Raw genomic sequence first — 14,256 nt, 5'->3', positions numbered from 1 at the left:
AACTTATCAAATCAGTTGCATGTGGAGATTCTAGCATGTTTTTAGAGAGAGCAGATTTATGTCTTGATTTATATTTTGCAGAAGAAAATCTTCAAGGATGTTTTCTCATTCATGAGTTATTTTTCTCTTCTGACTTTCTAAGGAAAAGCAGCTATATATGATTTCCAGTATACATTCTTAATTTATAAAACTAGGTTTGCTATTATGAATTAATAGGCTCAGTTTCATTTTTTAATGTGTTTCATGGCTGAAATATTGTGTTCAAAGTGTTTTTCATGCAGCAAAGATTTTGATATGCTATGTCAAATGTAGGTAAATATATTCATTCCTTTTTCCAGAATGACTTCATTGTTCTCTAACAGTTGACACTTCAATATGCACTAATAATGAGATAATTTAATGAATAGATAAAAGTTTTTAGAGAACAATGTAATACTTGTTAAAAGTATTAAGTAATTGGGATTTAACAAGTAATACTTTTTAAAGTGTTTCCACATCTTCCTGTATATTCTCAAAATATACAGAAGTCCTAGCTGAGATCCCATTTTAAATTAGGATCTTTATATTTTGTGTTTTATATGATTAACAAAATATGAAGAGTGATTAAGGAAGCACAGAAAATGATTCTCTGACATCAGATTTTATTTTTCAGGGGAAGTTGTTCCATCAACCTAGAACTTGAAAGTCTTGTCTTTTAAGGAGATAATGTAGCAACAGATAATCAATAACTATGTATAGAATAAGATGTAAATAAAAACTTCTTTGACTATAGTCATTTTCAGAAATTCTTTCCTTGTTTATGCAGTTGATTCTTTTTTTATGACCGTCAAGTATTTTTAAGACATCTTTACTTAGAAATTTCTCTTAGAGATCTGTTAGAGACCTTATTCAGTTGTACCTCTGAGTACTGAGCCAGATGTTTTTAAAATTTTTGGTTTCACTGAGGTCAGTGCAGTTTCGCTGTTCTGATATTTTTTTATCATGAATATAAACTCTATACTCATTTTTTTTACACAAAATCTATTAGCATTTATTAAGCAATCGTCTCCTGAAGTTCCTTTGTCTTGATGACAGAAAAGAAAAAGCACTCGTTATTTTTCTCGTTTCTTTAAAATGTGTTATGAATCTTTCATGAAAGATCTGTATTGCTATCCTAGTCTACCCCCTGCTGGCTGCACAGTAGTATTAATTAAGTTATAGTATGAAACAAACATCTGTTTTATTATAGAGCTAGATTTCTAGCAGTGTTATGGTAATAAAGATAATCTAGAAGGTGTTTCAAAAAATTATTTGGAAAACAGAGTAATAAATAGAATTATTTGACATCCAGTAAAAGTGTTTCTTATCCTGAGCAGCTAAGAGAAGGAACCATTTGAAGTTGTTTGATAGTGCACGCTTTCACCTACAAATCTTCACATTCTGCTATGTCCATTTAATAGGGGATTTTTACTGTTTCAGAAGCACTGAGGTTAAAGCACAGGCCATGCCTAAGCAGATGTATGCAGTAATAGTTAATGTAAGGTTACTTGGTATGCTTTCATAATATTATAACTATTATGTTCTAAGGGCATAACCACATAGAAATCTTAAAATATGCTTTCTGCACATACTGAGTTTACTAAATGAGAAGATAATTTTTTAATTGAGACATTGTTCAGTATGAAAGCAAAATTCACTGGAACTAAATGCAACACTAATACAGATCTCTTTTCACTATATTACAAATTACTACCTTTGAATGTGTTAACTTATGAAGTCATAGAAGTTAAGTAGTTAAGCAGTTCTCTTTTTCTGTCTCTTGAACAGAACTGCAGAAATTGGTCAGATGATTAAAGGCCAAAAACAGTACTTCTAGATACTTTCTGGAATTTGCATGGGGTTGGTCAGCATCTTTCATGAAGTGTGGCTCTCTAACTGATCATAATGCCCCCACTAAAGTTTTAAATAGTCCAGAATATGAAGGATTATGTCACATATGTGCCAGGCTGTATTCCTAATTATAGAATCATACAATCTTTATAGCTGGAATAATATTTTCCTTTTTAACAAGAATATGAGGTTATTGATTTATGTTCAACTTGTCATCCACCATAATCATACAGTTCATTTTCTTTTATATTTCCTCTTCACTTTTTTTTTTTTCCATCATCCTTTGCTTGCGGAAGCTTAATCTTGTCCATGTAGAACCTCACATTTATCCCTATGAAATTGCAGCCTTTCTTTGTTAAGAACATTTTGGTAATTAAGATGATTCAGAGTTCTAATACTGTGCTGCGACATGCTTTCAGCCCCTCCTAGTTGTTGTGGGGTTTTTCTTGGTATTATTTCAAGTCATGCAGAACTAATTATATTAAAGTAGGTCATTTCTTTATTAATATGAAATCAGAACCAAGGATGTTTTTGTCCAGCTAATCCTCTTTCTTTACATGCTTGAAAAATGTTTCACTATTGCTCTTATTCAGAAAGATTTAAATATTGATACTAAACAAAAAAATTCAGGAAAGTGTGGCCTCAGTTATGAGAATATAAATTACAGTTCCTGTAATTTACATACTGAAGTACTGTTTATATCATTTTTCAATATTCTTGCCAACATGCAAAAAACCCCAAGAAATAGAATGTGATCATCTTCATAGAATTATAGAAAGCCTTAGGTCAGAAGGGACCTCAAAGATTATCTAGTTTGAACCACAGTCCTGTTCACAGGGTTGCAAGCCACCAGATCAGGCTGCCTGGGTTCCCAACCCACCTGGGCTTGAACTCCTCCAGGGATGATTAGACATTCACAGTTTCTCTGGGCAGCCTGTGCCAGTGCCTCATCAGCCCCTGAGTAAAGAATTTCCACCTAACATCTAACCTATATCTCTCTTTTAGTTTAAAACCATTCCCCTTGTAAAAAGGAGATTGTGTAAAAAGTCTGTTTCCTTTTCATTTCTAAGTTCCCCTCAAGTAAGTGGATGGCCTCAATGAGGTCTCCCAAGAGTCCTCTTCTCCAAGCTGAACAAGGTCAGCTCCCTCAACCTTTCTTGAAGGATTGCTGCTCCAGCCCTCTGATCATCTTCGTGGCCTCCTCTGGACCCACTCTAACAGCTTCACATCTGTCTTATGCTGGGGGCTCTAAGCCTGGATGCAGCACTGCAGGTGGGGTCTCAGGGCAGTGTGGAGAGGGACAATCATCTCCCATTCCTGGCTGGCCATCTCTTTTCTGATGCAGTCCCAGATACCATTGACTGACTGGGCTGCAAGAGCACACTGCTAGCGTAAGTTCAACTTCTCGTCCACCAGGATCCCCAAATCCTTCTTTGTAAGTTTAGTTCTATCTGTGCTTGATTTTTCTAATCCCATCTCTGCATGTCTGGACAGCATCGTTGTACTCTTTCCGTACCACCCATTTCTGCTTCTGCTTCCTGTGCATGTCCTTCTTACTCCTCGGTTTGAACAGCAGGTCCTTGCTCAGCCATATCCATTTCCTACCTCCTCTGCCTGACTACTTGTGCTGGGAAACAGAGAACTCTTGTGGTCTCTGAACGGTGTCCTAAGAGAACTGCCTGCTCTATTGTGTTCCTCTGTCACTAAGAACAGTTTCCAGATCTCATTGAACAATTTGTTAAACACCCAGGATTTCACTCTCCTGAAGTTCAGGGTCCTGACTCTGTTCTTTGCTGGGCCTATATAATCCTTGAGATGGCGAACTTGACCAGACAGGCCATGGTCACTACAGCCTGAGTGTCTGTTTCCCTAACCTCTTTAATCATCTGCATTGATGAGCACCAGGTCCACTGACCTTCACTTCTGGTTGATCTGTCCAATACGTGGGTCAGGAAGTCGTCCTGTTTCCCCAGCAGACATCTGGGTGGTTGAAATCCCCCATCAGGATGAGAGCCTGAGTGCAATGCCTTTTGTAACAAGAAGGCCTCGTCATTGGGCTCCCCTTAGTCAGGCAGCTTTAGTAGACTCCGACTACCTGATGTCCTATATTGGTCTGTCTCATTCTCCGGAGATGGTTCAAACCCCTGGTCACATTCCTGTGTAACCTGCTCTAGCAAACTTAGTTTAGCAGGGGGATTAGACTAACTGAACTCCACAGGCCCCTCCCAGCCTCTGTGATTCTGTGATACTTTGTAAATGCTTGCTTTTAAACCATGTATTATAGATACCAACCTGGTGTAATAAATGAACCTATTTGTATGTACATAAAATTGTACCAACTTTATTAATGTTTGTGGTTGCAGGTTGTTTATGTAAAGATGAGCTCACACTTGTAAATGGGAAGCTGCCTCATTCCAGAAACAGAACTATGTAATTTATTCAAGAGTTATTACCCATCTATACAAATGCATGGCATTGCACAAGTTTTGTGAAGTATTTAACTGATCGGTATTTCTTACCACTTATGTCCTCATTCCATACAAGAGACTTTTCAAGCAGCAGTTGTGTATTCTTTTGACAGCTAAAAGTAATAGGCTTGGCTTTGTTTCTCTTGATTTTGTTTACATTTCACGGTTTGACTGTAAGATAAATCAACTTTTTTAATTTGGCTGTCTGAAATGGGCTTTGTATCTTCTATTTTTCCAATTCTTAGTGCCATTTGCTAAATATTACATTATAAACTGAACATTGATATTTGAAATTCACATTTTATAGACATTATCTTGTGTCTCTACAGGAGATTTGTATTGCAAAGCATAATGAAAAGGTCCAGCAGCGTCACCAGAGTGAAGAGGAGTACAAAATGCACCACACTGTTCAGCTAGTAAGTTTGAGCTTTCTGCTATTCAGCAGGCATTTAGATGATAACTTGCATTGCTTGTTATATATTCATTAATAGAATATCAAATCAGATTTCTATTTCATATTATGCTGGTAAGGAAGAACATAAAGCTCTGTTAGGATGACACTGAACCCAATCAAATAAAAAAAATCATTAATACTTGATTCACAGTCTAAATGATTACTGCTAGAGTTAGGCTGCATGCAAAATTTCTGACATAGTTCTGGACCTTGCTCCACATTTTTCTGTGTATTCTTGTAACACAGAATAGGCTACCTACTCCAACTGTTGTGTTGTACATAACAGACTTTTTTAAAGACTGTTTGAACTACAGACTAGGTCTTTAATGCTGATGTAATATCCATATTTAATAAAGATCACTGACAAAAATGTGTTGAAATCTAAGTCCTTTTAATTCAGGCTTCAGTTAGATTATTGAAAATGATTCTCAGTTATCCTTCTACATTTTTAACATTGATACATTTATCCTGGAAGTCAGCTGCATGATCTATGTTATGAAAAAGCTACTAGAATACTCTTTCAGGAACTTGGAAGAATACGTATTTTTTTCATTTCTTAAAATAAAGCAAATAATTCTAGTGTGTTGATTACAGTCCGTTTATCACTCTTAAAAATAAAAGGCTTGATGAGCTTTTGCATCAAGCAGGTTGAGGGAGGTGATTCTGCTCCTCTACTTTGCACTAGTGAGATCTCACCTGAGAACCAAGTCCAAGTGGAGAGTCCTCATTACAGGAAAGACATGAGTCTGTTGTGTGTCCATAAGAAAAAACAATTCAAGGGATGGAACACCTGCCCTGCGAGTATGAGCTAGGAGACCTGGGGCTGATCAGCCTGGAGAAGAGAAGGCTCCAGGGAGACCTGATAGGGGACTTCTGGGATCTAAAGCAATTGGCTCTAAAAAAGGAGACAGATTCTTTAGTAGTGCATTTTGTGATACGTCAAGTGGAAATAGTTTTAAATTAAAAGAGGAGAGATTTAGATTGGGTATGAAGAAGAAACTTGTAACAGTAAGGATGGTGAGACACTGGAGCAGGTTATCCAGAGAGGGTGGTAGAAGCCCTGTCCTTGGAGACATTCAAGGTTGGGCTGAATGGGGCTCTGAGCAACATGATGTAGCTGTAAGTGATCCTGTTCATTGCAGGGGATTTGGACTAGATGATCTTTAAAGGCCCCTTCCAACTCATAAGGTTCTATGATTCTGTAATTTTCTTGTCTGTTAAATACTAAGGGCTTTTTTATTATTCATTTCATGGGTTTGCTAACTTACATTATATAAAGACATGCCTTAACCTGAGAAATATCTACTATTGTTGCAAAATAGGTTTTTAAGCAGACAAACACACTCTTCAGATATTTAAAACGTAGGTGTGGTGGTAAAAAAACTGTACTTTCTTATTGCTATAATCTTTTCTTTGTATTCTTGTAATTTCTTTTTCCCCTTACTCAATTACTTTCTTTTATTGCTTTCTTTTTTTTCTCTCTCCTATCTTAACCATTTTCTATGCATGTACTCCTCTCCGATGCACCTATCTATACCTATCTCATTAGAAAACACAGGAGCTGGGTCTTGGAAAGGACAACTAGCTAAATAATGAAAATGGCAGTTAGTCTGACTCTGCTTTTTTGTTGATTGAATAAGGATAAAAGTTTATGAAGATGATAATCTTTTAACAATATGTATCAGCTTTTTTTAGTTATGTTTGATGCCCTAAGTCTTTTGAGAATTAAGCTGTTATTGCTTATGAGGTTTTTCTTTGTAGTCATTTGCTCTATGACATATTTTTCTGATAAGTTCTATACTTATACCTAGGAGTGACTTTTGCCATTTGATACTGAGTACCAATTTTCAATTTGACTGAAGTGTTTTGTTTCAAAGAATAAATAACTGAAAGAAAGTGGATAACTAGTTAATATAAGGGCATCCAAATGTGTTTCTTCTAAGTTAAGATCCCCAAACAAAAAATACTACTGTCTTAGCTGTGAGGAAGAGCTTCAAACTTTTTTAAAAAAAGATTATAGAAAATCAAGCTAGATTAATTATGCCACTCCAAGATAATAAAACTCAAAACTTTAGTTTAATATTGTTGCTAGATATGCTATTTATCATCTTTCAAGGCAAAAACTTCCAGTCCCAGTGTTCCAGTTCTACACTGAAATCTTTTTACTAAGCCTTGCATTTCATCACAGTTACAAAATAGGAAATCTGTTCTGTTATTTGAGGGGATAGCAAAGTTTTTAAATTCTTAAATGTGTTTATTTGAAAAATAGAACTTTAAATAATTCATTACAATTATTAGAAGAGTTATTTAAGTACAGTATTTTTATGATGTTAAACATAGTTTTAGATGTAATATTTATGTTTTCCATGTATGTTCTCAGAAGCGAGATCAGCTACAAGATGAAGAGGAAAGAAAGAGCTCCTGGGTTAGTCAGGAACGGCAGAAAACACTGGACAGACTTCGCACATTTAAACAGGTAACAGAAGAAGACTTGTTCTCCTTTTATGCTTTTTCTTTTTTTTTCTTTTTTTTTTTTTGGCAAAAGAAATTTTCACTCCTCCCCAGACCAGGCTATACTATTTGTTAATTTCTTCTACTATGTAGTTAACTACTACATTTACTACATAAATTGGAAAATTTATAATGAATTATGGCACTGGTAGTAGCAAATCTCTCTCTTCACATATAAGTTAGTGTTCTAGGCTGGAGAGGTCTTTGTTGTGGGGAGAGCTTTAACCAGCTTCATGAAAGAGAAGCAAGAAGGAATTATCAATTTTCAGAAAAAAACACCTTTGAATGTACTGTTTATTAGTGAAATTCTAATTTTAACTTGTGTGTCCCTAGACCAATCATGTATAACTTATGGCTTAACTAGGAATTGAAATTAGAAAAATGGATTATATCTACATAAAGGTGAGGATATATTTGCTTTGGTTTTATGCATAGAGCAAAATGAATGAAAACAATAGATGAATTCTGCTGGTTGGAAAAGTATGCTGAAATGACAAGTATTCAGTATCTAAAATAGTCTTCTACATATACTTACCTAATTGTAATTAACTTTTATACTCCAGCGGTACCCTGGCCAAGTAATACTTAAATCAACCAGACTACGACTGGCTCATGCAAGAAGAAAATGTGCAGCCAGCTCAGCGCCCTCTGTAGATCAGCCTCAATCTTTGCCAGCAACCATACAAATCCAAGAGAAAATTGAAGAGGTGGAATTGGAAAATGCAGTTCAGCCTTTGCAGGTGCAGGAATCCACGAGCTTAGAACAACTTCAGGATATCTCGTTACCTCCCAGCAGTGTTACATCTGAACTGCCTCAAGTTGGTCCTTCTCCACTCATCAATACTGAGCTACAAACAGAGACTGTTAGTGTAGTACCACTTCCACCCCCTTTGCCTCCACCACCTCTGCCTCCACCTCCACCTCTGCCCTCCAAGGAAGATACCACCAAATCCTTGGAGAAAAGCGGCAGCTTTGTCAAACGTCAGAGTGAAGAAAAGGGAGTCCAGCACTCTTCCACTGTCCCAACAGCATATCTGTTTGACAGCAGTCAACTAGTCAGTGCCAAGAAGAAGCTTAAGAAGACAGGTGATCTAGAGGGTTTACAGAGAAGGAGAGGTAATGTTTGCATTTTTCTGCATTTAACTGCAATGTACATCTATTCCTCTGCTGTATTGAGCAGAGGAATATATAGAGAAATCTACATTGTGATTTAGGTACAATCATTAATGACTTAAGAATGTTGGTAACTGTTGGCAAACAAATTGTAGGATCCTTATGACAGCATACTATATATATATTCAATTAAACAGAAAACAACTTGTGAAACTGATTATATGATACACCATATCAAATCAGCTAGAAACGTAGCTAAAAGTTGCCTTAAAGAACCCTTTCTTATCTTGCTTACAGCTAGCTGCACCTGAGGGTGCAATGTTTTTTGTTTTGTTTTGTTTCAAAACAGCATTTGACATAATTTAAGACCTAATAAAACAAGTATTGTTTTGGGACATAGGAAACTTTGAGAATGTTTTCTTCGAGGTTTCTTGAAATTTTCATAGAAAAATCCACAACTCCTTAAATCACCTTGAGAGCCAAGTAAGAATATACAAATTTAACTACAGTTGAGAATTAAATTTATAATAAATCAACCAAGCATGTGACTTCATTAGAGACTTCATTGGTAAGTAAGTAGGACGCAGGGCTGAGCTGGTAGATTTGTTACAACTTCACTGGGTGACTGCTATCTGCTTTTAACTTTATATCATATATAAAATGGGGAGGTGGCAGCCACATTTGAACAGAACAATTTTTAGATAAAATGTGCTATATTATAGTGGAGTCTTTTTATGAAAATTGGATATAGATATTTCAGAAGTACTGAATTGTTGTACTGAATATGTTGAAGAAAATTACCTGAGGTGGGCCTTGATTTGCTGTACTGTAACATGACTTTTCATTAGAAATTCTATTTGGGTATATCAGTTACAACTGCAGGAAACATCCCTTAGTTGGCATTTTTACTCATGCATATAGAATTTGAGCTGTTTTTGCCTATCAGATAGAAACAAGAGTGTTTCTCTTTAGCGCTCCTTAAAGAATTGAAATATCTTGAAACAGCTGAATAATTACAGAATTCTTAAGCTCTTATGGGTCTTGCAAATCATAAGTACAGTGTCTTAAGTTCATTATAAATACTGATGCCGCTGCGCTCCATTTTTATCTTTTCTGATACTTGCTTTCTTTCCATTTATATTAAACATATATTGTAAGTGCAAATTGATATACATCATAAAATGACAAACAGAAAATTAAATACTCTTAAGAATATCATGAATGTTAGCAGCTGTACACTACCTGCTACTCTCTGGATTTCAAAAGAAAGATGTTCTAAATTTCTATGCAGCTTCAGTGATGTCAGCTTACAACAGATGAGTGCCTAACTGTCTTTGCTTTCTCCTTCAAATGTGCAATCCTTTATCTTCTGTCCTTTCCTCACATTTGTTCCAGTTGTCTGAGCCATTAGTCATCTGGGCAAGGTCCACTCGTAAATACAAAAGAGGTTTTAGAAAGAAAAGAGTTAGAGCTGGATATTCATTTGTTGATTGATGTGTGCTAGTGTTTGCTAACTAGTTTATGCTGTTTATTTTATCACATTCTCTGACATAGAAATCTTACCTACCTCTAGCTCTTAAAAGAGCCAAAGCCCAATTTTTATTTCTGCAGAGAATTAGCTTCAGATTGATCATAAAGAAAGGATGTGTGATAAAGTGTATGCTCTTAATTATAAAGGAAAGTAATTTGTGCAGGCACATTGCAACTAGATGCTTGTACATTAATCCAAAGGAGGAGGGAAATACACCCTGTGGCTGTACAGCTTCCCTCACTGGCATGCATTAGTACTTAAACAGTAGGTAAAACTGGCCACAGAATGTAAGCACAGAAAATGTAGATTCTCCTCTGTGCGTGCATTCCTGTTGCTGAACAATCCAGTACCTGTTCACTACATAAGTTTCCAAGTCAAGAAATACAAAATAATGCTCGCTTTCATTGTCTTACTCATTGCAGATATTTTGATTTTCCTGACTTGTAATAGGAAAGCCATCTTCAATAAGTTTTTCTACTTACCTATTATGAAATTCGTTCTTTTCAGAAGTTATAATTGTTTGTATAATCTAGTTTTGACCTAGTAATAGGGAAGATAAATTTGGAAGCTAATACAAAAATAGAGCTGCAGAATGATAAGATTGAAACTGCAGTCTCCTTTATACTTATACTGTGGGATTATTAGATTAATTGCATATGGCTACTTTTGATTTTGTAGGAAATGTAAATAGCCACTGAATAAATTCAGTAAAAATGGTACTGAAGGTATTTTGATTTTACTGCAGTGAGTTCCCCGATGGATGAAGTGCTGGCTTCTTTGAAGCGTGGGAGCTTTCACTTAAGAAAAGTGGAGCAGAGAAGTCTCCCTCCTTTTCCTGATGAAGATGATAGCAATAACATCTTGGCGCAGATCAGGAAAGGGGTGAAACTGAAGAAAGTGCAGAAAGATGTGTTGAGAGAATCCTTTACAATTCTGCCCGATACTGACCCTCTGACAAGGAGCATCCATGAAGCATTACGACGAATTAAAGAAGCATCACCTGAATCAGAGGATGAAGAGGAGAGTTTGCCTTGCACAGACTGGGAAACTTAACCTGTAATTAAATTCATTTAAAATACACATATATTTCTTCAACACTTTTTTATAACAACAAGCTGCTAAGCCTCAGGTCATGCATTATAGGATACATAGTATGAAAGTGACTAAACTGTGTGACGTGCAGTGTGATAAAATATGCACACAGAAATTTAGTATCACTGACCTTTTGAAGCAAATTAAGGTTTCTATTAAGTAAAAGTTTTTTGAGACAGCATCTTAGTCTGTTATTGTTTGAATACTTTTGCTGAACAGTGACAGGACAGCTGCTATAAAAATCTTTGTTTCATTTAGGAAATTTGAAGGGACTGTTTGCAGCTTTAAAACCTTAAAAAGCTTTTAAGTAGCAAAGCAAAAGCAGCACAATCGCTCTTGGACATATGCTGTTATTATTTTCTAATTACTTCTGGCCTTGTAAAAAATGTAGGGTTTGCCACTTCCGACTGAATAGCTCCAAGTCAAGGATTGTAGATTTGACTGCTGAGCACATTGAAATCTCATTGGCTACCCCATGTGACTCTTTGATAGCTTGGTTTCAATCTGTGAACATTCTGAATTTCTAGACTATAAGCAGTAAATTTAGTGTGTGTATGTATATATATACATATATGTGTTGTGTATATATACATACACGCAACACACACATATATAGTTCTATGTATATATATATTATATATATATATATAGTATAATTTATACTTCTGCTCCTTACAGAAATCCCGTGAACTTACTTTAATACAAAGCTACAGTGCCTGATAGTACTTATGTTAGGCTTCAGCAGATGAAGTTAGAACTAAGCAGAGAATTGGCATTAGATTCTAAAATTAAAATTCTGTGTTAGCCTTAATTTTTTATTCCAACAGCAGCATACAACACTGTTCTTCTGTGGTGGTTCCTCCCTGTTACTGACATGTGGTTGAGCTTAAGTCTGAATGAAAGGTCCCCCTAAATTTATTTGTGAATATTTAAAATCTGGAGAGAAGAGAGGTGACAATCTCTGAACAAAAATTATAAATCTGTTTAAAAATCAAAGGCTATTTCAAGAGTATAGAAGGAAAATATTTATTATCCTTGCAACACAGATAGCAGTAGGTAAAGGATAACCTTTTTTGATGCTTTCCATCAAGCAGTTCTATGCTGGTTAGTTTTTATCAGTTGTCACTCTTTAGCTACAGTAAAGTGCTACAGCTGTTTAAAGTGTGTTGGTAGTGTAGTGCATCATCTGCTGAATTGTACATTGTTATGCTATTTTCAAATAACTGTATTTAAACTTTTAGAAAGGAAAGTAAATTTTGCATTTATTTCCCCATGGAAGATGTCAGGGAGAAGTTCTTTGCAGAGAGAGTGGTGAGGTGCTGGAACAGGCTGCCCAGAGAGGTTGTGGATGCCCCGTCCATCCCTGGAGGTGTTCAAGGCCAGATTGGATGGGGCCCTGGGCAGCCTGGTCTAGCATTAAATAGGGAGGTTGTTGGCCCTGCCTGTGGCAGGAGGGCTGGAGATTCATGATCCTTGAGGTCCCTTCCAACCCGGCCATTCTGTGATTCTATGAACAAGTATAATAAACTCTTGCTGAAACTGAAAGTTCTCTATTATTTTGCATTCTGAAAACTCCCACTATCACAGACCATTAGAAAGTAAGTTATAGGTGTAAGAAAAGGCTTGCCTTGGAATTGACTTGGTTTTCTCAGTGCAATTATTTGCTTCGTTTCCTAGATCACCTAGCAATAGTATTATTTAACACTAAAGAGCACTTATAGATGTATAGATTTATACATTTGAAGTCACTTCTGGATTTATACATGTATGCATCTAGAAGTGACTTTGAATGTTCTTAATCCAATTGCTGAACTCCCTAAACACTTTCCATTGGAACTGCATCCTCACAGAAATCTTACAAGTACATTGCTGTATTATATCAATTAACGTTTTTCTTGTTACCTTTTACAGTCCTTTAGATGCATTTCAGAGTGTTGATTGAAAATCACTGCTATGCAGTACCTGTAGTGCACCAACTCGTACCACCATTTAAAGCACTACTGAACTGAAGTATCCTGTAAGTTTGCAGCTATGGCTGTTTCCCATTTTAAGGATGCAGTTGAGACAAACACTGAGATCCTGTGAAATCAGTTGGACCTAAAGCAGGGTGCAGTGTTGGAGTTCTGACTGTGTGCTACTTGGAGTTTTTCACCCATCCAGAACCTGCTTTCTCTTACTAGTGTCTTACTCTATTAAGAAAACAATTCTTTTCTCATGAGATGAGACTTACACGGATTTCATTGAAGAATGGTTGTGCAAACTTGCTAACAGATCAGAAATGAAAAACTGGCCCATGCTATCAAAGCATGTGAAATAATCTGTTAGAACAGAAAGACTGAAACAAAGATGTGTTGAAATTCAGCAGAATAAATAGTTTTCCCATAGATGAGTGCTTGAACATGTAGCCTGGTTACAGAAGAGTAGTAGAGAAGAAAAAGAACTTGAAGAATAGTATGTTGTTTTTAGTACCGTAAGTTATTACTGATATCAGTTTGATACTATGCTTTATTAAAAAAAGAATTGATATACTGATTTTTATCTATAAGATCTGCTTATCCAAAAACAGTTGCGTAGGAATTTTAGCTTCAAAACAGTTATATAAAATAATTTTGGCAGTTGCATTTCAAATTCTGTTTAGTATGCATGCATCCTTATAGACTAAATATAATGTGATTATTTGCCTTAAGAATAGAAGCTAAATCTATATGTTTATCAAATGCCAAAAAGTGTCTTAGAATATGCATAGTAGATGAAAAAATATTAATGTACACTAAAGTAATTTTCATTGATGTTTGATGACAATCATAATTAATTTCTGCAAGAGACCTACTCATATCTTTTATTAGCTACTTTGTAAGTTAACTTCTGTCTAAAATTATGTGATTCCTTTTTTTTACAAGCAGCTTCTTCCATAAGTCACTCTAAGCCATGTACAATAATGCTGAGGCATTCCATGTATCTGAGGTACAGCTGAACAAGCAGCATAAAAATGCAGTGGTTTCTGTGTGTAAAAAACAGAACAAGATTTTTGTTTATCAGAGGTATCCCAACCTTTTATAGTACACAAAGATGGCAATAGTACATTCAGAGTACTGTAAGCAGTTGCAAAGTGTGAGTTTCTGGGAGTGATGGATAGAGTAACTGGATGAAGAAGTCATTTTCTGTTTTCTATAGCCTTTTAATCTGGGGCTTCTCCAAGCTCAGGTCAATGTTGAATG

The 14,256-nt window shown here is 35.8% G+C and overlaps 1 protein-coding gene across 1 annotated transcript in view; it reads left to right on the top strand.

Moving 5' to 3' along the window:
• JMY (junction mediating and regulatory protein, p53 cofactor) overlaps nt 1-14,256 on the top strand; it is a 63,771-nt gene that overhangs the window by 43,961 nt on the left and 5,554 nt on the right. Inside the window, exons 7-10 of the mRNA XM_085213671.1 lie at nt 4,667-4,753; nt 7,172-7,267; nt 7,866-8,418; nt 10,692-11,002. Of these exons, the coding sequence (XP_085069797.1) occupies nt 4,667-4,753; nt 7,172-7,267; nt 7,866-8,418; nt 10,692-10,999 (1,044 nt within the window). The 3' untranslated portion in view covers nt 11,000-11,002. The remainder of the gene's footprint in view (nt 1-4,666; nt 4,754-7,171; nt 7,268-7,865; nt 8,419-10,691; nt 11,003-14,256) is intronic.

This window comes from Meleagris gallopavo, chromosome Z (assembly GCF_905368555.1).
Source record: "Meleagris gallopavo chromosome Z, MGAL_WU_HG_1.1, whole genome shotgun sequence".
In the NCBI taxonomy this organism is placed as follows: Eukaryota; Metazoa; Chordata; class Aves; order Galliformes; family Phasianidae; genus Meleagris; species Meleagris gallopavo.
The sequence above is the reverse complement of the archived record's forward strand: the minus strand, read 5'-3'. Positions and strand labels throughout refer to the sequence as shown.